This window comes from Vicugna pacos, chromosome 13 (genome assembly GCF_048564905.1).
Source record: "Vicugna pacos chromosome 13, VicPac4, whole genome shotgun sequence".
Lineage (NCBI taxonomy): Eukaryota > Metazoa > Chordata > Mammalia > Artiodactyla > Camelidae > Vicugna > Vicugna pacos.
The window spans coordinates 58,854,527-58,878,671 of NC_132999.1; the positions used below are offsets into that span (position 1 = coordinate 58,854,527).

A 24,145-nucleotide genomic window follows, 5' to 3' on the forward strand; every position below is an offset into this window, starting at 1 on the left:
GTGCTGCCCAGAAAATTCCAAACTGGTTGATTAAGATTACATTTCTGGGGGAGGTCGGAACAGCCATTAAGTCAGACACTAAGTCCAGGTTCGGTATCGCGGGCTTTAGCACAAGTGACACCATATTGATCCTGTGGTTTTCTCTTTAACAAATGACTTATATTTATAAACCTCCCAGAACAGAAACCAGTATATAATAGACCCCTACTGAATGATAGCTGTTACCGTTCCAATAGGTTCAAAAAAGGGGAGAAGGGCCCATTGAGGGGTGCTGAACTAGAGGAACTTCGTTAGAAGTGAAGTTGGGTCAGCGGGACCTTGAAGTACAGATGTGTGTTCCCTACAAGCAGAGCCGGACTCTGCAGCATCTGCACCCGATGTACAGGACTGCTGGGGTGGTGAATTCATCTTCTTTGTTATGTATCATGTAGTTCAAATTAGTTTATCTTTCATGGACCCACATTTTCTGGCCCAATGACCCCGGGGGCCAAACTGTCTGGCTCCTCCACCTCCTAGCTGTGTGACCTTAAGCCCTCCATGATCAGTTTTCCTTATCTGTAAAGTGGGTACAATAGTAATACACACCTCAATTGGCTGTTCTGAGGGCCGTGCAAGTAACGCTCTCAGCACAGCCTGGCACGTAGGAGTTGCTTTTTATTGAAGCTGAAGGAGGATCTGGGATGGCAAGAAGGAACAGCTAAAAAGGAGGCAGGACCATGTTGAGCGATGCCTTACAGAATAACTGCCCTCTGGATTATGTTGCTCCGGCCTCCATAGCAAAATGCCACAGACTGGGCACTTTCACCGATAAAGATGTATCTTCTCACAGGTCTGAGTCCGGGTGTTCAAGATCAAGGTGTGGTTTCTCCTGAGGCCCCCCTCCTTGGCTTACAGACGGCCACCCTCCCCCTGTGTCCTCGCATGGTCTTTCCCTTGGGCGCATACGTCTCTGGGGTCTCTTTCTCAGTCCAAACCTCCTCGTCTTATAAGGACACCAGACAGGTTGGATTAAAGCCCAACTAACAGCTTCATTTCGGTGTAATCACCTCTTGAAAGGCCTTGCCTGTAAACACAGCCACATCCTGAGGTGCTGCACAGCAGGGCTTCAACACACGAGTTTGGGGAGGATGCAGTTCAGCCCATAACAGCCTGTGCTTTTCAAAAACGTCAAGGTCATGGGAGACAAAGAAACGCAGAAGACCAGAGATAGAAGGAGCCCAAAGACGCACAGCAAGGCAGCGCCACGTGTGCTCCTGGACCGGATCCCAGACCGGAAAAGACTGTTTTGCTTTTGTTATAAAGGATGTTAGTGACATAATTGGCAAAATCTGAATAAGGCCTGTAGATTACATAAGAGTGTTGTATCAATGTCCACTTCCTGATTTTGATTAGAAAGGACTGCAGTTATGGAACAGAAAGCTCTTGTTTTTAACAAATATGCTCCAAAGTATTTGGGATTATTGGGGATCCGGGTCCACAATGTATTGCCAAAAAATATATAGATAATGGATGATGGATGGGTGGATGGATGGACAGACAGAAGGACAAATGGACAAAGCAAATGTAAAATGTTAACTAACACGTAAGTGAAGAGAACACAGGAATTCTTGGTTCCCCTGTAAGTTTTTTTGGACCCATAGTTTAAAAACTTTTAAACACACTGCTATGAAAACCTAAGCAGTAGGGAACCATCTGGGGGCAATATGGCGGGGGCAAGGGAGGGAGGGAAGGACACCTATCAGTGTCAGGCAGCCCCTATGGTCTTACCAGAGCCCAGCAAGGTAATTAATATAACTCTCATGTTCAATGTGAGGAGACAGAGGCACAGAGCACTTAACTGTCTGGCTCAAACTCATTTACAGTTTTGCAGGGCAGCACCCACTCCCAGGTACCACTATGGGGGGGTCGGGTGGGGGGCAGCCAATACTGACTGACTCCACCCTATCCCAGTCTTGCCACCCTCATCACCCAAAGCAGCCGCCCAGAAGGTCCAGTCCTGCCGGGAGGTAGGTCATTATCACTGGATTTACCAACCTGTTTTTCTTTGGGTCCCAAAAGCAGGGCCAGCCTCAGCCCCTTCCGGCCCCCAGACATTCAACATTCAAGCAGGATGAAATAAAGACCCAACGTGATGTGAACGAAGTGTTTTTATAAACTCATGAAAAGAGTCCTTATTAGAAAGAGCTTAGGCGGGAGGCAGGCTTGGGGGTTGTGACATGTCTGATCCTTCTGCAGGCTCCTGGCGAGCCGTGATCATTAGCAGGTTTGGTCCTGGGCAGGCTCAGTGTCAGCTCCACATTACGGGATTTTATGGGATTTATGCACAGAACTTTCCTACAAAGCAAGGTATTATAGGACGGATTAGAGAGTTCCAAGAAGCAAAGGTTCTCGCTCCCCCGCCTTACTTTTTAGCAGATTTTTTTTAAAGAGGCCCGTGGTCAGGGGCTCTGTGGCCTCACACCAGAACTCCAGTATCCTGCTGACTCTCAAGCAAGCATACTTGTGCAAGAAGATCACTGAGTGGATTTTTCTTAATGTAAACTCATTGGAGAAGATTGGGGATATACAAAAAGATATAAGAAGAAGATGAAAAGTTACATGTATTGCTATCATCCAGAGACAGTCCCTGTTGGGGTGTGGGCGGGAGGGTATAGCTCAGCGGTAAAGCGCATGCCTAGCATGCACGAGGTCCTGAGTTCAATCCCCAGTACCTCCATTAAACAAATAAACCAACCAACAAACAAATAAATAAAACCTAATTCCCTCCCCCCCCAAAAAACGACAGTCCCTGTTGACATTCTGATGCATCCCCTTTCTGTGCGTGGCTGTGTGTACACACCTGCATGGGTACACGCCTACCTGTGTGCCTGCATGCGCGTGTGTGGAAAGAGAGAGAGAAAGACAAAGGTCCAGAGCAGAGGGAGAAAGAAGCAGAGTGAATGGGCTTTGAAGTAACACTGAACTCAAGTTCAATTCCACACCTGCCACTCAGTGCCACTCAATTCCACAACCTTGGCCAGGTTGCTTGACCTCCAATTCCACAGATGTAAACAGAGAATGCACATCCCACCTCCAAGGGGCTCTTTTGATTAAATGAGATTAAATCCAATGAATATAAGCATTTAGTAAGCTGCCTGACACTTAGTAAATCCTGACCAAACGGTAACTAAATAAATACAAGTGTGGATTGTAGACTTTTTCTTTCCAAAAGTGGAACCACCCTGGTGACACGAATTTGTTCCCTAACACTTTAAGGGCTTTTCTGCTATGACTGAGAAAACAGACTTCTAGTCCCAATGAGCCCCCCAAAAAGTAAAAAATTCCCAATTACACCCTGCCCTTTCGGCCAAAGTTCTAATGCTGTGGCAGATTGTCAATATCACACACATATTTGGGGGTTTTCGTGTTTAGCTTTTCCTTCTAATTGACCCCCCAGCACACGCTGACAAGCACAGACTGAGGCCGCAGGTTCACAGTGTCCAGAAGATCAGATTATTCCATCCGTGTCCCAGCAACACTTAAAGCTGCATGATTGCGATAAATTACTCCGCCTCCCTGGACCTCAGTTTCCTCATCTGTGAAGTGGGGATGCAATGGCGTCCCCTCAGCAGGTGGCTGTGCCGGCTACTCGAGGGGATCTAGGCCAAGCATGGGACCCAGTGCCTAGTAAGAGCTCAGTGGAACGTAAAACAATAACAAATATTATTATGTTTCTTCCATTGAAGGGGCACAACCTTCATATTAGAAATACACCCACTTCCATTTGTCTGTCTCCTACTCGTTTTTAGAAACTGATTATGGCAACGTATAATAAGTTCTTGCAATAATTGCCCAAGTAGGGCTTTTCAACAGTGGAGCCAAAGCTGGCCGGCGTCCTCTAGGTAGGAATCTGCCCGCTGGGAGACAGCTGACCAGATGTGGCAAAGGAACCAGGGTCCTGAGTGCCTGGACCAGGGGGCCTCCTGTCTCCCCATCTGCAGGCGGGGTCTGGGCTTTCTTCGTTGTCTTTGGGCATCTTCATGATAAACAACAGAGAGATAACGAACCTCAGGGGAGGGTCCCTGTTGAGGAGAAACAGAGGGCGGACACCAGGGTCCTGAGTTAGACCGTGCAGGTTCTGCCTCCCTCTGGGATGTTCACCAGCCTGTGGCCTCACGCAGGTTATTCAACACTTGGGGTCTCAGTACCCCTTCGGTTAGGACTCACTGAGCTGGAAACAGCACCCAGGGTATGATGGGCACTCAGTAAATGTCAGTTAGCTGTGATGACTTCAATCCATCATTAGGCTCTCATGACTCTCAAGTCTCCTGCTTTTTTTTTAAATTTAATTTTTCTTGAAGTGCAGTTGATTTACAATGTTAGCTTCAGGCGTACAGCTATTTATTTATTTATTTGTTTGTTTGTTTGTTTGTTTGTTTAATTTTTCTAATGGAGGTCCTGGGGATTGAAACCAGGAGCTTGTGCATGCTAAGCATGTGCTCTGCCACTGAGTTACACCTCCCACGCTTATTGTTTTTAAAATTTTTTAAATTATTTTTTACTTAATATCCCCTCTGCCCCCTTTTAAGTTCTGTTTGTTTGGGGGTTTTGTTTTTGTTTTTGTTTTTGAGGAGGGAGGTAATTAGGTTTACTTATTTATTTTTGGAGGAGGTACTGGGGATTGAACCCAGGACCTCGTGCATGCTAAGCATGCGCTCTACCACTGGAGCTATATATACCCTACCCCTCTTTATTGCTTTAAAAAAATATTCTCAGTGAACTTGGTTTCTCCAGTGACCCTCTACTTCTTACAGTGGACATTAACTTGGATCAGTCCTTACAAATACATTTCCAGAACGAGGCAAGAAAACAGATTCTGCTTCTCTGAGGCTCACACTTCAACATCTCTGAGGCCCTGAGAGACTGATGTTTGCCTGACGTCAGGTGGTGGTCTAGGACGGAAACTGGCAAACGATATTCCACAGGCAGAGTCTGGCCCACTGCCTTTCTGTGTGTAGTCTGCAAGTCTAAGTATGGTTCTCATTTTTTTTTTTTGGTAGGGGGAGGCAAGTAGGTTTATTTATTTTAATTTTTTTTATAAAGAGAGGTACTGGGGATTGGACCGAGGACCTCATGCGTGCTCAGCATGCACTGTACTTTTGAGTTATACCCTCCCCTCTGGTTTTCACATTTTTAAAAGGTTGGAAAATAATCAAGACAGGAATGATATTTTGTGACATGTGCAAGTTATAGGAAATTCAATTCCAGTGTCCATAAATAAAGTTTTATTGGAACACAGCCATGTTCATTAGAGAGGGTGTGTTACAGCTCCTTGTATGTTGTCTATTTACATGTTACTTACATGCTGTCTATTTACATATCATCTGTTTACATATTGTCTACATCTGCATATCGTCCATTCCTGCAGTGGCAGATTTGAGTTGTTACAACAGACAATGTATGTCCCCCAGAGCCCTTCACAGAAAAGATTTGCCAACTCTTGGTCCAGGGTTAGGATACCTATGACCCCAGCTCCAGTTCCAAGGAGGACTTTCTACACCCCTGCCACTCAGGTTTCCCTCACCTTTTATCTACCCCGTGGACAGTTCCCCTGTCTCTCAGGCTCCTCACCCACGCCCACCCCACCCCAGATAGTGCGTTCCTTGAGGACACGGAGCCAGGAGGAAGAAGAACACCTGCTGAGCATCTCCCTGATGTGAAAAGACATCATCTCTGTGGCAAAATTCCCATTTTAGGGATGACAAAACTGAGTCTCAGAAAGGGGAATAAGGGGGGGTGGGTGTAGCTCAATTGGTAGAGTGTATGCTTAGCATGCACAAGGTCCTGGGTTCAATCCTCAGTACTGCCTCTAAACAGAAATAAGTAAACCTAATTACCTCCCCACCAAATTTTTTAAAAATGTACAAAGGGGAAGACTGCCCAAGCTTGCAGAGTTAATAAGGGGCAGAGATTGGATCTGAGCCCATCCTGGCCAGCCACAGAGCCATCCTCACACCCATACTCCACACCCTGATTTAGAAGTATTTGACCCACCAACCGGGAGGCAGAAGGAGGCAGGTGATGACCGCTGGGCGCCCTCCTGGCCTTGGCCCAAGCTCTCTCAGGTTACACCCCACCCCACCCCACCCCGTCTGTGTTCCTGCCATGTTCCCAGCCTTGGCTCCGGCCTACATTTCCACCCAACTCTGTCAGCCAGAATAAACACAGCCTGCCCCAGAGTCCACTGACACGGAACCCCAGAGCCCACCTCCCTGGGCCGCAGTGATGGAAAAGAAAACCTGTAAGCGCGTGTGGACAGCGACACGGCCGGGAGATGGGCGACCTGAGTCCATGGAAAATGCACACCTGTGTGGAGGGGGGTGGTTTCCTGGACTGAACGGAGTCATTCTGCTTTTTTTTTTTTTTTTAAGTATCCTGTCCTATTAGCCAGGCCTCAGCAAGGAGAAAAGGGGCCCCCTTGGCAAACATTCTGTATTAGAAAGGGGAGGAGTTTTATGAGGTTTTCAAATGTCTCCAGTCTTTGCTGACCAAGTGTCCCCTCCCCATGGAGATTTTCCACCCTCCAAAGCCTGCTTTCCCCTCTCTGTCTCCTCTGGCCGGGCAGACAGCTCACCCCGTCACCCAGTTTCTGTCCTCCAGGGCGTCTGTCTCCATGAAGACCCCCTCCCAAGGCAGCCCCTCTTAACTGCGTGGTACACTGGTTCCTGCTCGACCAGAAGGTTCTCCAGATGCAACCTCCTCAGTCAGTACTGCCGGCTGTTCTGCTTGGGGCAACATCTGCACTGGTCAAATGAAGTGTGTATGTGTGTGTGAGTGCCTCTCCGTGTATATGTATGTCTGTGTGTGTGTGTGTGTGAGCATGTTTGTGTGTCTCTATGTGTGTGTCTGTGTGTCTGTGCGCCAAGTTATTGGTTTTAAAACTCTGCTCGGCAGAAGTGTCTCTTGCAGGGCTGGGACCTCCCGGGTGGTCCCCTCGCTGGGCACTTGTGGTAGCAGAGCCTCCAGGTGTCCTGTCCACCTGTCGTTCACCTGGCAGTTGTCGCTGTCTCTCACATGAACACCCCGCGGTCTCCTCACCACCAGCCCCACATCCACTCTCGCTTCCCCACAGGCTGTTCTGGACACCACGGCCAGGATGCTGCTTCTGAAACCTCCCTCACGTCACCCCTCTGCTCCTGTCACACTAAAGGCGGAACCCGCATGGTTACGGGGCCCTACCTCAGCACTCCTCAAACACCACACGTCAGCGTGCACAGAACGTGCCTGGGGGTCACCGTAGATAAAGTGCAGAATCTGACTCAGGGGGCCCAGGGTGGGGCCTGGGATTCTGCATTTCCCACACGTCACCCAGGTGATGCTGAGGCTGCTGGTCCAGGTCCATGCGAGCATGGAGACCCCAGGTGAGCTCCCCACCCACGTCCTCCTCCCCCTCCCCACCCCTCCCGGCTCGCTGCTCCATCCTGCCAGGCATCCCCCCACCGTGGACTTCCTCTCCCTCCACCTGGGCTCTGCATCCAGGTTTCCTCCAGTTCACTCCTCACTCCAGTCAGGTCTCTGCCCCAGTGTCGCTTCAGAGAGGCTTTCCCTGGCCACCCTACATAAACAGCTGCCCAACTACCCCCATCTCTCTGTCCCCAACCCACTCTCATCTCTGTCTCCCATCCATCTCCATCTCTCTCTGCCCAGCCGCATCCATCTCTCTGTCCCCCACCTACCCTCATCACTCTGTCCTCCTCCTCCATCACTCTGTCCCCCACCCACCTCCATCTCTCTCTGCCTCATCCTCATGTCTCTGTCCCCCACACTGCCTGCATTCTTCCTGGCACTCTTCCCGGCAATGTGGTAACGCCAGCCCCATGAGGGCAGAGACTTTGCTTTCCTCACTGCTGTCTCTCCATCTGCTAGAACAGGGCCTGGCACGCAGTCACTGCTCAATAAATATTTAGTGCATGAATAAGTGAATGAATGAATGAATGAATGGACACATTTGAAATCTTTCACTATCTTTGCTCCCGAGGCAGCTCAACTTCCTCCTTGAGAGACAGCAAGTTACTTGCAAAACACAAGGTAAAGGCAAAATTGCCACCAGATGGGGACAGCAGAGCATCAACCCTTGCTCCGATACACAGGTCAACAGGCCCACCAAGCCAACCCCACCCCTACCCTTGAGAAGCTCCCGTGCAGCATCTCCCGGGATTCAGAGAAACCCGGCAGTTACAGCGCGGTGTGATTGTGCTAGGAGAGAGGGAAATACTGGGGCCAAGAGCAAAAACCCCTGGGCTGGCCTTGGCTGGGGAGGTGGGCACCGGGGGCGGAGGGGGCAGCCGGGAAGAGCTTCCTGGAAAAAATACCGCATGAGCTAAAGAAAACCTTGCCAGATGAATACGGGTTTCCTTGGCCCAAGGAAAAAGCTCCTGGAGCGTGTGTTGGCGGGTGTGCAGTGGGGGAAGGAAACGAGGTGAAACGAGGGAGTCCTTGGCTGAGGCTAATCCAGAGGCCCTGCTCTGGGGCAGCCCAGGAACCAGCCACGGACGCCCGGCATCTCTGTCGGTGTGAACTGGGTCCCCAGCAAGCAGGCACCACGCCCCCGGGAAAATGAGAGCTGGCGTTTGCTGGGGTTTTATGAGTAGTTAGTCCTACCCTCCTTGTTACCCTCCCTTTACAAATGAGGAAGCTGGGGATGGGAGCACGCGAGTGCGGAGCTGGGATCTGAACCCGAGCTGCCCGGCTCCAAAAACCAGAATCATGGCCCTACCCCTCCGCTCTGACCCCTCCCGCCTTACCTCCCACCCTGTGGTCCCTGCAGGGAGAGACTCCACGAGTGAGTGAGCGGTTGACCAACTGAAGGCACCCTCTACTCCTCCAGCTTCGGCTTTCTTCCCCGTTAGGTATCTGTGGAGCTGACAAGAGCCGCTGGCCCAGAAGAGCTATGGGTCAGGGCTCAGGGTCGTGACTAACCCTAAACTCAGTTCAAGGAGGGAGGACCTCGCGCAGTGGTGGAAGAGGCGAGGAAGGCTTCGCGCAGGAGCTGGGATGATGAGGGGCCACGGAGAGGCAGCGCCGGGAGGGTCTGGGACCCTGACCTGTGTGCACACACCTGGACCCCCAGCCTAGGATGCTGCTTCAGGACATCTAGGCTGGGAGTCCAGGAATCTGCGTTTTGACAAGCTCCCCAGGTGATCCTGTGCATTCTAGAAGACATCCGTGGATAAAGGAGACAGAGCCGAGCATTTGACCAGGGTTCAAAGCCCACCTCCATCTCTTAGCTATGTGATCTTAAGTGATTTTCTTAACTCCCTAAGCCTCAGATAAGTAGAAGGCGAGGCTTGAGACCTGTTTGTTTTCCCAGCTCTCTGCTGAGATGGTGATAAGGAAAGTTCCTGGTGAAAGGACTACACAAGAGCATTCGTGTGTTTGGCACTAGGGATGCCACAGGCGGCATAAATTAGGAATGTGGGATTAACAGATACACGCTATTGTATATAAAATAGATAAACAACAAGGACCTACTACACAGCACAGGGAAGTATACTCAATATCTTGTAATAACCTATAATGGGAAGAATCTGAAAAAGAATATATATACATATATATATATATATATAAAACTTAATCACTTTGCTGTATACCTGAAACATTGTAAATCAACTATGCTTCAATTAAAAAATAAAAAATAATTTTAAAAAGATGGGACCAGCCCTGGAGGCGTGGGGGCCGTTAAAGCCTGGTGGCCCGTCCGGGGCCAGCAAGCTCCCTTGCAGGTCACAGGGCTGGCTCTCCTGGGGGCCCACCTCTAACTCGGGGGCCCCTGGACCTGGGCTGGAAGGCAGCTCCAGCCTGCCCTGCTGGGTCCTCGCACCTCCCCGGCCCGCCCCACACCGGGAGAGCTGAGTCATGGAAAAAGTTAGTTCCCTAGGCTGCAGCTCACCTCCCTCTCCATCAAGCCCACAAAGGCTCCATTCACGTTTCCAGGAGAGGGGAGAAAACCGTGGGGCCCTCTCCCCAGGCTGGGATGTGAAATTTCAAACTTCACTGGAGTTAAATTCCCCACCCCCTGCTCCCACCTAAGGGAGGAGGGGGTACCAAGAGCAAAAAATACAGCTAGGGGGAGGAGGGGGAGGGAAAGTGTCCCATGCAGTTCTCACTGAAGCCAAGTGACAGGGACCCCCTGGGCCAACACGTTGGACTGTGCATCCCCCAGCCCAGTGCCCCCTGGCCCTCATATTCCCGGGGTGGGGGAATCTTGGGGGACACAGGAGGTGACAGACGGCGCCTCTCTGGGCAACTGATGATGGAAGAGGCCTGAGGCTCACGGGATGCCAGGCCCACAAAACCCACATACTGATGGTGAAATGTGTAGGAAAAAGGTGTCTGCCTCCCAGCCAGCAGCCCAACACCAAACCTTTTTCTTGTGATTTCACCCCAAACCTGATGTTTGGAAGAGGTAAGGGTGGCGCCCTGCGTGGCCTGGGTTTCGTCCTGTGTTACATGGGCACAGTGACGCCCACCCCCTCGGGCTGCTCTGGACATTCAATGAGAATATGCGTAAAGGGCCTGATATGCTGACGGTCCCTCTGGGTTCTCGCCCCCCTTCCCACTCCGTCTCACACCCAGGGCAAATGTCAGTGGGGCCTGGTGGCCGGTCACCCAGCGGGTCTGGCGTCTGAACAGGATGGGTTAGCTGGTGGGAATCGGGGACACGCTGTTGCGTTTGAGTTGCTTCACATCTCTGTGCCTCAGTTTCCTCCTCCACAAAGCAGCAGGTGTGTGGGGAAGTGGAGCTATGATCTTTGCAAGCCCTTTCAGGCTGGGAGCGTTACCCTTAGGTGGAGAGAAACTGGAAGTGAAAGGAGAGATAGCAGGGTGGCAGGAACACGGGAGGCTCGGCAGCTGGAAGGCGCAGTGCCGCATCCCGACCCCTAGGTGGCGTCGAGGATAACAGATGAGAACAGGCGAAGCGCAGGGGTTCCAGCTCCAGACTTTCCCAGTTGTTTTCTTGGCAGGCCTGGCAGACACCAGCCACCGCTGGGTGGGAAGAGCCTGTCTCTCCAGGGTCGGGATTTTTTCCCTATTTTTACAGATCTCCAAGGTGGGAGGAGGCCGACACTTTGACGGAGGCCTGCCTTTAGCCGTGGCCTGGGAGTCAGATCAAGGCAATGGCCTGCCCTTCAATCACACTTTTGGAGGTTTGGATGGAGGCAGAGGGAGCCTGGTCCTCCACCGCTCTCCTCCCCTCCTTCCCGGGTGGGGTGGGGCGGGAAGAGGAACCACGTCTGGATTTGGATCCCTCCCTCCCGCACTTCCTGGCAGGGTAACCTGGCAGATGCGGATAATAATACCGCCACTGAAGGTCAGTGGGAGGATTAAATTTCAGAATCTACGCCCTCAGTGTAGGACAGTCTTATCCAGTCCCACTCTTCCAAACCCTTCTTGCTCTTCCGGAGACCCAGATAATGATCTTCCCAATTCACACGGAAGGAAAACCTCACCTGTAAAACTTCTCCCCAGAACTAGAGGGTTTCTGCAGCCCAGGGAGGAGGTAAACCCCAGCCACCCCTCCCCAAATCAGCATTCCTCAAAGCGACTTTCTCACCCAGTCCTCAGCAGAGCCACCAGGCGGGGCATTCAACGACCTGATTCCAGCACAGCCAGCCCTGCTGAATCAGAATGTCTGGGGCTAAGGCCCAGCACTCCTCGTCTGAACAAGCCTCTCCCTGGAGAACCGCTGTCCCAGATTACAGGGCAGCTCCCTGGCTCACCCTCTCTCCTCCTGGCCTGGGACCATCGGGGGCAGCAGGAGGCAAGCCCCATCAGCACTTTTAACTGAAGCTGCTTTTTAGTGACTCACCTCACAGACTTCCTGCAACAGGCAACTGTAACCAGCTGGGTCCCACCCACCAGCAGGGAAGACATTCTTGCTGGGGGAAACGGGAGGTTACAAGGTGGGTGCCCCACTCAAGCAGTCCAGGGAGACCCAAAGAGAAGTCGCTGCCAGCACAAGACAGGGGGCACTGGTTTGATATGTTTTGTTTACAGGCGTTTGTTATTAAGGAAATTGCTGTCAGTCAAGGTAATCCCAGCCCAGATGAGCAATAAATATGCTCCCAGCTAATCTTACAGGGATTTTATCGGCACCTTGGGGGCAGAGGTTCCCTTATGCTGCCCACCCCCGCCCCTCAAAGCAACCCCCCCTCCCCCCAGGCTGTTCCCCGCAAGCAACGTGACGGACTCGGGGCAGACTTAGAAAGTGCACTCTAAGTGAAGACAGGAGGCGCCTGGGGAAAGGTCGAAAGTGGCTTCCTGGTCCTACCTGGAGGCAGGGGGTGACCAAATGACCCGAAATAAACCCTGGGTGACCTGGATGGATCAAGGCAGGCGCGAGCTTCCCCCGGGCCTGCCCGGCACGCAGGGGCGATCACCTGGCCCGCAGGAGCCCCTGTTCGGGGAGACAGCGTCCCGGGCAAGGAGAAACATCTCGAGGACGGAGACGGTTCGCAGGAGTCGGTTCCAGCGTGTGCGAGTTGCGGCGGCGAGCCCTCAGGGACGCCGCCGGCAAGCCCCAGCTTGCAGAGAGGGGAGCCGGCCCCGGGAGAGCGCGAGTCGGAGCGAGCCCGTGTGCGCGCCCGCGCGCGCGCCCCGCGACTGCGCAGGGGGAGGGGAGCCCGCGGCAGCCACTCAGAGGAACGGTAGTGAAGCTTCGGAACAACTTTAACTGTCAATCAGACTTAATGGGGTATTAAAAAAAAATGGGGGGGGGAAGAGCCGCCTTCTCGCTCCGCTCCGCTCCGCGGCTGCCCCGGGAGCAAATGGATAAGGCGGCGCAGACGAGGGCGTCCGATCCACTCGCGCTCCGCACCAGGGCCCTCTCCAAGTTGGAAAGGACAAAAAGAAGGCAATAAATGCTAACAAGGGAGAGAGAGGGAGCCGGATCGAGCGGCAACTCCCAGCCTCCGTTGGAGGAGAGAGGGAGGGAGGGAGCCGGAGAGAGCGAGCGCGCGCGAGGGCGAGCCATGCACGTAAAGAAACTGACACCCGGACCCCCCACTTCTCCTGCACGTTGCTGGCAATCAGATCGCGTTTAAGCAATTTCCTGAGCCCAAGAATAGCAATGAGTCGGGAGACTTTCGCGGGCTGAAATTGGGAGCTCCAAGCACTCCTCCCCCCCACTTTTTTTTTTTTCCGGAGAAGGGGTTGGGGGGGGCGCTACAATTTGGAAACGGCTTTTTTTTTTTTTAATCTTGCACTTTGAAACCGCGGGGCTGTAGCAGGGTGCGCGCGTGTGGTTGGTGCATTTTTTTTTCTTCCCCTGCCTAAACTCCTCTGTCAGCCTGTAAACATTACCTGAGAATTCCCCAGCCGAAACGGCTGCTGGGGCAAGAAAGTTCTTGTCAGAACTTTCCACCTCCGGCTTCCCCTCCACCCCTCTTACTGTCCCAAGCTTCTGAGACGCTTTTTCTCCTTCCGAGGATTTATCTTTTTTCCCCCCCTTTTTCTCACCCGGTGCTTGCTTTGCATTTGGGAAGAGGTGATTTCAAGAGTGGCCAGGTGGGACGCCTCTCTCCCCCTTGTTCGGTGTATTTATTATTGTTTGGGAGTGTTTTCTTTTTTAAGCCCTATTTTGTTCGGTCCGGGGAGTTTCATCCCCCGCTGCCCAGCTCCGCGGCGCGGAGGATGGTGTGGAAACGGCTGGGCGCGTTGGTGGTGTTCCCTCTGCAGATGATCTATCTGGTGGTGAAAGCAGCCGTCGGACTGGTGCTGCCCGCCAAGCTGCGGGACCTGTCGCGGGAGAACGTCCTCATCACCGGCGGCGGGAGAGGCATCGGGCGCCAGCTCGCTCGCGAGTTCGCAGAACGCGGCGCCAGAAAGGTACTGGGACGTCTCGACTCCAGAGGGTGGAGGCTGAGGGCGAGGGGCACCGAGAGGACTGGGGGTTCGCCCACCTGCTGCCGCTGCGGGAACCCGCGCCCAGGGTCTGAAAGTCGCCGGCTACCCTACTTTTCTGCGCCACCCGCGAGTGCTGAGCTAGTCAGTTTCACCTTGTGCATTTCCCGGGCACCGGGCTGTCTACTTTGGCAGGTCCGGAGCTCACCCAATCCTTTGGGATCTGTGGCTGGCTGTTCACCCCCACCTTGAAACTTAGCTGACCTATCCATTTCTTACATTCCTCCCTCCCAAAGGAAGGTGTTATGTTTTCCCCCTCGCCTTTCCCTCTTTTGCCACCACCCTGGTGAGTGCAGGGTGTGTGCGCTCCTGGGTAGAGCTGGGAGCCGCCTGCTAGCTGGCACTTCGTATTTTCCTTGGCAACCCGCTTCCCAGTCCCAACCTGGGCGGCTGCAGCTCTGGAGGCTGGAGGAGAGCAGAAACTTGGTTTGGGTTTGAAACCGGGGAAGCCGGCTTGGATGGTCTAGCCTAAAGCTGATAGGCACTGGGAGGCCCAGGTGTTTGGAAATCTGGAAAGAAGGGATAAGGGTAACCAGCAGCTGATAAAGAGCCCTTGTTCTCATTTCAATGCTGCCTGCGCCCCCTCACCCAAATATAGCCCCAGAGGGGATCCCTCCTGATCAAGGGGGGGGAGGTGGCACTGTTATGAGCCCCCCCCCCACACATACACCTAAGCGCTGCCTTTAATTTTTTGGTAGTCCCAGCACCTCTTCTTCCAGTTTTCCCAGACCTTGTGCCCCAGAGTGGGGAGGGTGAGCCAGCTGTCACCCAACTCCAACCCAAGCCAGGCTGACTCACCCAGTGACTAGAGCAATAGAGAGGGAGATTTGAGGCCAGCAGGCTGGGTTGTCTCCAGCCGGCCCTGTGAAGAGGAAGAGCAAAAACAGGGAATTAGTTTGAAATTTAAACTGTTGTGAGCGAGGGGGGTAAAGGGCCGGCAAAGCCAGCTGATCTGACATCGAGCCACATACCTAGGGGATTAAGTAAATATGTACTGTAGAAAACCAAACCTGCATGTAATTCCAGGTTGCTTTTGTTTTGTTAAATACTGCCCTGAGATTTACAATTCCTCCGGGGTGGCTCTGACTGGGACTGAACTTTGGAGCCTGAACTATCAGCCAAAGCCGATTGCCGATTAACTCTTCCTTCCCCGGACAGGCGGCCGAGCAGGGCACGGGGCGGGACGTGTTGGGCAGGGGGCTGTCAAGGCCGAGTGAGCTGGGGTCAGCAGTCCCGAGCTCCTGCTTCTCCTTCAGTGGTTTGGACAGCTGCTTGACCTTACAGTTGGAAGGGGAGTTCGGAAGTGTTTTTAACCCTTGGACACCCCGAAAAAGGAGAAGTAAAAGTTGTTCTCGGCAGTTTCGTTTCCTCCTGGTGATGCCCCATTGAAGGGCTCCCGAGGCTCTTTGTGGAGGGGTGGCAGAGGAGGGTGTCCTTGTGGGGTGGGGGGGTGGGGGGTGGGACAACTGCATGTGATTGTCATTCCTTAGCTGTCCGCATCCCACAGAAACTTTCTTCTGACTCTTCCAGCTGGCCCAAGGCCTGGGTCTCTCTCACTGTTCTTGTATCTGGCTGCAGTAGGCATATGAAGAACTCTTTTAGCCAATCTGGAAAAACTGGACTGACTATAAACAAGCCTAAATTGAAAGAAGTATGTGGAATTGGGCGAGGAGGGTAGAAGAGTACAGAGAGCCACCCGCGCAGGTCCATATACTGGGAACCATGCCCCACCTAACTTGGAATGACTATCCTCTCCCAGGGAATAAACCCAGGGCCGATGGGAAATATGTCTGAAATTGGTATTGGGTCACCAGAAGCAGGATCCATGAGGCTTATGAAACCTCCAGTCACTCACGCTAGATTCAGTCATCAGACCAGTCAGGGTGCCCAAGAGCCCTCCTATAATTCATCATTAGCTGACCAATTACTGGAGCTACTTTTTAATGAGCTTTCTGCTCGCTGTCACGGTGGGGAGTTTGGAACCAAGCCTTCTTGCCTGAGTCCATCTGGGGCCCAGTGGGACAACCCCCAGTGGTAGGAGTGTTTGGGGGCCAGTGGACTTGGGGACAAACAGCCAAGTGTTGTGGAGTGGGGACTTGATGGGAGACGGTTGAGAGGGTTGAATGTGAATGGTGGGCTCCAGGTGGTCCTGGAGCAGCTGGAGAGAGCTGGGGAGGGGGGCACCACCTGCAGGCTGCAGTGATGCAAGACAGGTGACCAAGATGAGCCATGATGAACCTCAGTGACTCTACTCCTCCCCAGGGGTGGACGTAGAGGCCCTTCCAGCCTCAGTTTGGGTGGGAGTGGACCTGAGAGGAAAGGTTCCCTAAAGAGAAAGAAGGGAGGAGGACCAGGGTCTCTGCAAACAGCTGGCACGTCCAAAAGAGGTCTGTTGACTTTTGGGGGGACTGACAACCCAGTTTCCCATAATGGCCTTGGGGTCAAATAAGATTTGGCAATATTTGTGGATGCTAGAGCAGCTGGGGTGGCACAGGTGACGCAAATGAGGGTTTTTCTTAAAGGGACACAAAGGCGCTGGGAGATGTCTCCATTTACCCACCATGGGCGAGGTTCACTTGGGCAGGGCCAGCCGTGGTCTGGGTCTCTAAGAGGCAGATTCTTGCTGGGTTATTGCCCACTCCTCTCCTTCTTCATTTTCTGTGTCCTCCTGGAATTCCTTCCATGAAAGCATTCATAGAGCTTGGACCCACCCCTCTCCCACCAAGGCTCCTGGCCAGCTAGTGGCCGGCCCAGCCTCCAGCCTTTGACCTTGCTATGGTTTTAGCAGGTGTCTCCTGAAGGAGAGAAGTGAATTGTTTAGAAGTATTTGCAGTGGCTGTTCCGGCCTCTGGTCCAGTCTGAGGCAAGCGGCTGGACTAGAGCCGTGGGCCATGACTGCAGACACGTGGAGGCAGGGGCAACATACCAGGGCCCAGCTCCTCCGTGGAGGAGGGGTAGAGCCGGGACTCAGGGACCCATGTCAGGCAGCTAGGGTGAGAACTGGCTCAGAGTTATACCTGCCTTGCTTTGATTGCGTTCACAGTCTGTGGGTCGACAGACCTGTTCCTAAAGCCGCTTGCCAAGAACTAGCCCTTTATGGAAATGTGTGAATTCTATTCTCCATCACATCCATTCAGCAAATCCCACATCCTTCCCATTCCTGGCCCAGGGGCAGGCCCAGGCCCAGGCCCAATTATATCTGGACAACCATCTCGGAGAGACCTAGTCCAGCAAACCTGCCTGAGGCTGTCGGGTCTTTGATGCAGCTCTGAACCTGGAGAGGGATGGATACCACAAAGATGAAAAAAGACACAGAGACATGGCCAAAAGCTTATAGTCAAAGCACAAATTACTGTGTGTATTAGTTTCCTGTGACCGCCTTAACAAGTTACCATTAACTTGGTGACTTACAACAGTAGAAATTTATTCTCTCACAGTCCTAGAGGCCAGATATGTGAAGTCAAGCTGTTGGCAGGACCCCTCTGAAGACTCTAGGGGAGTATCTTCCTTGCCCCTTTCAGCTCCTGGTTGGTGTTCCCTGGTCTGGTCCACGTGGCTGTCTTCTCTGTCTCCCTCTGTGTCTCTGTATCCTCTCATTTTCCTATAAGGACAACAGTCGTTGGATTTAGGGCACACACTAAATCCAGTATGACCTCATCCTGAGATGTCTAACTAATAGCATCTCCAAAGACTCTCTTTCCAAAGAAGGTCATATTCTGAGGTCCCAGGTAGATGTGAATTTGGGGGTGAGACTACACAGAAGAAGCCCAGAGCTATTTATCTACAATAGGGGTTCACAGAAGGCTTCATGAAGGAGGTGGCATTTGAGAGAGCCTTGAAGAAGGTCAGGAGTTTCAACCAGGAGGGATGGGAGAAGGGCAATCCAGGTGCAAGAAAGCACCTGACCAAAGACTGTGCGCCTGGCTGAAATTGGGGAAGGGAGGCAGAAGACAAAGAGGAAAGACAATGTAGAACGGATTAGGGATCTGGGGAGGTGAGCAGTGTGTATCTCAGACTGAGTCAGGCCCGTACTGACGAGAATAAGAAAAAGGAGAAAGAGAGGAGAAGGGTCCAGATAGGTAATCTTGGGACCCAGAGTCATCAGGCCAAAAGAGCTGCATTAAACAACTGATGTGTGATGAAAGCCACAAAGCCGGGGTGGCAGGGGAGACAGCAATGGCTCACCTCCCCCCTCCTCACCCTGAATGCAGCCTTTGCTGGGAATTTCTAGGAGAAGTACCAGGTTCCCATTCACTGCAGCCTGGGAGGAGGAAGGTAGGCTACCTGTCCTACCTGTGGCATCTAGGAAAAGTCTTCCGGCTTGTAGCACCTGGTCCTTGGGTTTCAAACAATGGGCTTTACAATTGGGACTGTCTCCTGAATAGACAAACACCTCCCTATTACTGCCCCACCCCCTGCCCCTGGGGAACAAAGGCGCCCACATCTGGGGCTACGCCCACTGTGGCCTGGCTCACCTGAGTTCTAGACCTGACTTTGCTGCAACCCTGGAAAAGTCACTCCCTTCTCCAGGCTGCAGCAAAGAAGCACACCCATAAAATGAGAGGGGATGCAATGATCCTTAAGATCCTGGCAGGCTCTAAAACTCTCATATTGTGGCTCAGCCATCCCAGGAAAGCAACTGAGTGCCAAGCTCTCTGAGTTGGGAGGAGGAGACTTCTGCAAAAAACATTGATCCTCATTCACTGCAGCTCTCAGCCTTTGCTGCTACTTATCAGATCCTACTGAATGAAAAAGAAGGAGCTTAGAGTTGGAACATGTGCCCTCCGTCCGGAGGGGGCCCCATGCCCAATTCAGAATTCCCTTAACAGCCACCAGGTAGCCAGTTGCCATGGATTTATTTCAACAGGCAAGGTTCCCAACCAACATGTCAAGTGGAACATCCAGTTTTTATCCTAAAATCACCAAAGTGTCTATTTGGGCTTCAGAGGATGCTCTCTGGATCTAGAAAAACCGAACCTGAGTCAGGAAGTCCATCGTCCACCTACCCACCCGTCTGCTCATTCTTGCGCAGACTCCAAGATCTTCTGAACTTTCAGCTTTTCAGAGCCTGGGCCATTGGTTTATCCCTGCACGGACCCTCTTTATCAAGATGGTTACTATCTCTGCTCCATTTCCATCTTGTGATTTGTTGAGGTCATCACTTGGAGAAAATGATCAGAGCCGTATTGATGAGAAAGGAGCCTTCAGCCATCCTTTCCCCCGCCCTCCGCTGGAAAGAGATCTGGTTGCTGCAGTTACTGTAACTTGTCCCTGGGGGCCTTATCCCAACCCACCACTCTCAAAATCCCGCTTAGTCCTGGGCGCCCCTGCAGGAAGGATGCCAGACCCAACCTGTCGTCCTGTATCCCCGGGCAGAAGCACAGCCACACCTGGAGGTGTTTTCCCTGCTGCCTTCAGAAGACACAATCTGAAAGATACCCCGAGTGTATAAGCTACTTGGAAAGAAACATTTGAAACATATTATTCAGATGAACCAGGAAGGTCAAGAAAGAGTTGAAGCCAGATGAAAAGGAAACCAGCCCATCTATTTAGACGGTAGCATTCCCAAACGCACGTGTTCATCTGCCGTTGGACGAGTGAGGTCCCTTAAAACGAGTGAGGTCTTAAGAGTTCCGGTTTCTCAAAAAGGGAATGACAGGGACCAGAACAAGTTAGCAAATGAGGGGTTGGTGGGAACTCTTACATTCATTCATTCAGCAAATCTAGGGTGCAACCTCTGTGTGTCAGGCAGTGTTCTTGGATCCAGCAGTGAGCAAACAGACAGAAATATCACCCCCGACCCCACCCCCTAACCCCCAGGCAGTTTGGGGACAAAGACGGATAATCAACAGGATACAGAAACTACCCGGTTAGAGCGCTGTAAGTGCTAAGGAAGAAACAAATGAGGCACTGGGGACAGAAGAGGACCTGGTGGGGATGGACGGAGTCACATTCCAGGCCAAGAGGGAAGAGTGAGGGGCTCTGAGAGAGAAGGTACCTAGGAGCAGAGTGAGCAAGGAGGGGGAGGGAGGAAGAGGGCGGGGTTGGGGGGAGCAGTTTTGGGTTGAGAGGACAGGCAGGAGAGGGGGTGCAGGGCAGGGCAGGTGGGGCCCAGCAATCTCTAGAACTAATTTTGGCTTTGGCTCTAAGTGAAGCTGGGAGCTGCTGGAGGGTTCTGAGAAGGGAAGTGACATGATCTAAGCCTTGGCAAGACCACCCCGGCTGCTGTGATGGGAAGACAGTGGGGAAGGGGTGTCAGGCCAGGGGCAGGAGAGGGATTAGGGACGCTTCCCAGGCTCCTGAAGAACATGACCGTAGACTTTGCTCTCAGCTTTGCACTAGGGTTTTAGAAGATGCTGCCAGTCTCCTGTGATATCTTTACCGTCAAATGGAAGTAGGTGGGCTAAAAGGGGGGTGTAGGTAGGCTGGTGTGCCCCTGGAGGGGTGCGTGGGAGTCATCTGAGACCCAGGCCTCAGAGTCTGCTGGGAGACCTAAGCTCACAAGTCATGGTCTGTTCTCGCCGACGCCTTGAGTGACAAATGCCAACCAACTTGTGTGACAACTTGGGGAATTGTCCCAACGTCAGATTTGTTCATTGATTCATGGAGCTGCGTCAGGGAACCACATAAACATGGTTCTCTCTGGTGGCACTTACGTCCTGGTGCAATGACCATCTCCGGATAAAGTCCCTGATGCTTTGGAAAGAGGTGTCATCCAACTCTTTAATGGTACCAAAAATTAACTTCCTCTAAAAATAAGATAAAAGCAACTGTATTGGTGCCCAGAGAGAAGGAGATGCTTTTCTGTTCTATTTTGTCAAAGGACCTCTGGAGTGTCGTGGTCAGCATTGGTCAACACTTTGGAGGCTCCTGGAGCAACTGGGGGGCATCCAGGGGGCCGGCTCAGGATGACAAGGACAAGAAGCCACGACTTGGGTCGGATGGCAAAGCCGTGGGCATTTGGTTGACTGCTTCAGGGGCTGGAGACGGTATCGGCTGCCTTCCAGGCGGAGTGGAGGGCCGCACCAGGCTGGGTGCCTTCCCGCCCTCTGGAGCTTTCTGCAAAGGTCAGCAGGCTGCAGAGAGGATGCTGTAGATTCCTGCATCCTGAGAGGCTGGGTGCTGGACCACCACCTGGGTCCCATCCACCCTTTAGATTCTGTGAAGTCATCATTCTCAGAGTGATGTGAGTGAGGACAGTGGCCCACACGGGATCAGGGGCCAAAAGGAAGAGAGGCCACCAGCAGCAATCAACCAACACAATCAAACAACCCCTCAGTGGGGCCCTTCCACGGCTGCGTCACTCCTTGGTCCGGGTGCTGAAGAGAGGAGAGGAGGAGAAGGGAGGGTGCAGGTCAGGCCTGTGTTCACATCCTTCACTCTGAATGTCAGTCATTACTCAGACCCAAACTGGCTTCCTTGGGCTCCTCTTGGACACGGGACTGTGGTCCATATGCTACAGGACCGCACAGTGCTTTTTCACGTTCATTTTATCTTGCCCAGACCCAGAGGCAGGTGTGATCAACAGCCCATTTCTCTTTTTTTCCAATCAAAAACATTTTTAAAATTTTTATGTAAGTTTTAAAGGTTCCTTTCCATGTACAGTTATTATAGAACATTGGCTGTATTCCTCGTGTCGTGCTTACATCCCTGTGGCCTGTCTCACACTCAGTGGTGTGTGGCTCCCACTCCCCCACCCCCGTTTGTCCCTCCCACCCCCTATAACCACTGGTTTGCTCTCTGCATCTGTACTCTGCTTCTTTTTTGTTATATCTGCTGGCTTATTGTATTTTTTAGATCCCACGTGTAAGTGAGATCATACAGGATTTGTCCTTTCTCTGTCTGACTTCACTTAGCATAATGCCCTCCGGGTCCATCCAGGTTGCTGCAAATGGCAACATTTTATTCTTTTTTATGGTTGAGTAGTATTCCATTGTGTGTGTGTGTGTGTGTGTGTGTGTGTGTGTGTGTGTGTGTGTATCCCACATCTTCACTCATTCATCTGTTGATGACATTTAGGATGCTTCCCTATTTTGGCGATTATAAATAGTGCTGGTATAAATGCTGGAGTGCATGTATCTTTTTAAATGAGCGTTTTGCGTTGTTTTCAGATACATGGCCGGGGTGGAATTGCTGGGTCTGTGGTCGTTCTATTTTTAGCTTTTTGATAAACTTCCATTCTGTTCTCCACAGTGGTGATCAGTGGCCCATTTCTAAGATGGAAGTGAAGTGAGTTGCCCAGGTTGCTGGGCCTAAGGCAGATTTTGAACCCAGGATATTAGCTTCCAAAGTAGGCCCTTTCCCTGGGTCAAATAATCGCAGCCTGGCCCGGCCCGGCCCACCCCAGTCAGGGTTATGGGGAGGTCAAGAGACAAGCTGTTTCATAATGGGAACTACCTAGTACGCAGAGGGTTCGGGAGAGACTAATGAGCTGTACAGGAGTCAACAGGATGTAGTTACGTTTGCCCTCACCAAAACATTTTTTTAAGCACCGAGTAGCAGTATTTGCATACAATGAGTGGGATACTTGCCAAAGGATAGAGGTAGTCACTGGTTGTCAGGGTTTGCTTTGAACAACGAACTGATAAGCAAGAAAACAGCACAGTTGTATTTCATCAATTTACAACCAGGGAGGCACCTCCAGCAGGGAGCCAGCTTGAGGGAGGAGTGAGCGCCTGCTCCTTCCAGCTAAACCTCAGGTCACGCAGCTGGACCCTCCCAAGTGACTGAGAGCATTGATGGTACATCGATGGGAGAGATCACTGTCAATTGAGGGAAATCCTAGAAGACTTCTTGAAGGAGGTGGCAACTGAAGAGGTTGCAGTAACTCTTAAATTTGTGCTGGTTGCGGAGCCATCTGAGAATCTGAAGAAAGTCCCAAGAAGGATGCGCAAAGAGACACATTTTTATACTTTTAAGGGGTCCTTGGAGTCCCGATGTCTATCCCATACACTAGGGCTTTGGACTCAATTCAATCAAAACCCATTTAACTCCCTCAGGCTCGGGTTCAGGCCCAGGACTGGAGCTTACATTTGAGGCAGGGGACTCTGGTGTCCTGCGACCCAAAGCCACAGCCAAGCCAGGGTGATGGAGGGGACATATTCGTGGCCTGGTGTTGCTTCATGCCAACAAGGGTTAGCCTGGCAGAGGCCACCAAGCCTTCCAGAGTCGGTTGGTCATGCCCTGCTTTGGGGGAATTCGACCTTGAATTCCTTTTTCAGTGGCATTTCAGGGAAGGGGCTGGAAAAGCATTTAGATCAATGGACCGTATGATTATTTGGTCCATACTGAAACATACTCCTGGGGGGTGTTTATAGATCATTGTCTCCTGCCTGCCTGTCATTCTTCCACAGATCTCTGGCCCATCTGAGCCCCAAAAGCTCCCAGGCAGACCCCGACAAAGTTCTAGGGCTAAGTTTTCAAACGCCCGAGGGGCTCCAAGAAGGTGGAACCCCACCAGAAGGAGAGCAGGTGGAGCTCTGAGGGGCCCTCACCTCCATGTAACTAGATCAGCTTCACTGAGGCCTTGTAGCTTAGAATTCTGTGTAAGATTTTGGGTCTCATTTTAAAAGGAGGCTATTACTTTAAAGAGAAGGGGGAAAAAAGTAACTGTTCTGGGAAATTCCTTAGGACACACTCCTCACCTCCACTACTCCCTACTTGGATCTGCTAAGTGTCATCTCACTGGGTCCTCAACTTGTGGCTCTTTGCTCCAAGTGAAGGAACTGGTGGACTGGAGCAGCCTCCTCTTAGAGACTTTGCCCCTCAGGAGAGCGCCACCCCCCCAAACTTCCACCCCAGGCGTGTGGAACCCCAGGCCCTGCTCAGCCCGTCAGCCAGGTCCCCTCCGCCACTACCAGGGAGCCCTTGAGCTTAGAAGCCCTAATTACTCAACCAGGGCTGAGACAGCCTCCCCAAGGGAACCTAGCTGAAATTCAGCTCCCAGTCCCAGTGATTCGGCCGCCCTAGCCCCAAAGCCAAGGGCTGGCCCGTGGGCAGTGTCACAGCCGCTGAAGTCTTTCAGGTGGCAGCAGCCAGCCCCCTGGCCAAAGCAGGCATGCAGTTCGTAGTGCCAACCAGCCTGCTGGGCGCCAGTTCCCAGTCCCTTAAACCCTAGGAAGCCTCCCAGTGACCTGCTGTGTGATCCTGGACAAGTAACGATCTCTCTGGGCTTTGGTTCCTTCATCTGAAGAACACAAGTGTG

The 24,145-nt window shown here is 52.2% G+C and overlaps 1 protein-coding gene and 1 long non-coding RNA gene across 6 annotated transcripts in view; one reads left to right on the forward strand and one right to left on the reverse strand.

Moving 5' to 3' along the window:
- Positions 1-646: 646 nt before the first annotated feature.
- On the reverse strand, positions 647-12,674 carry LOC116282891 (uncharacterized). Of its 2 annotated transcripts, none has more exons than XR_012079499.1 (3): positions 12,311-12,674; positions 3,758-4,061; positions 647-2,334 (listed from the first exon to the last, which is right to left on the reverse strand). It is a non-coding gene; the product is annotated as an uncharacterized lncRNA (long non-coding RNA). The 2 variants fall into 2 exon arrangements; XR_012079501.1 differs by having other exon boundaries at positions 3,913-4,061; positions 12,311-12,673.
- A 140-nt stretch (positions 12,675-12,814) lies between these two features.
- The window catches only part of DHRS3 (dehydrogenase/reductase 3), a 39,059-nt gene continuing 27,728 nt past the window's right edge, over positions 12,815-24,145 (forward strand). The window contains exons 1-2 of one of the 4 annotated variants that reach the window (XM_072975357.1): positions 12,815-12,892; positions 13,717-13,866. In XM_072975357.1, the coding sequence (XP_072831458.1) occupies positions 13,717-13,866 (150 nt within the window). In that variant the 5' untranslated portion in view covers positions 12,815-12,892. The other 3 variants (XM_072975354.1, XM_072975356.1, XM_072975355.1) reach the window with 3 other exon arrangements.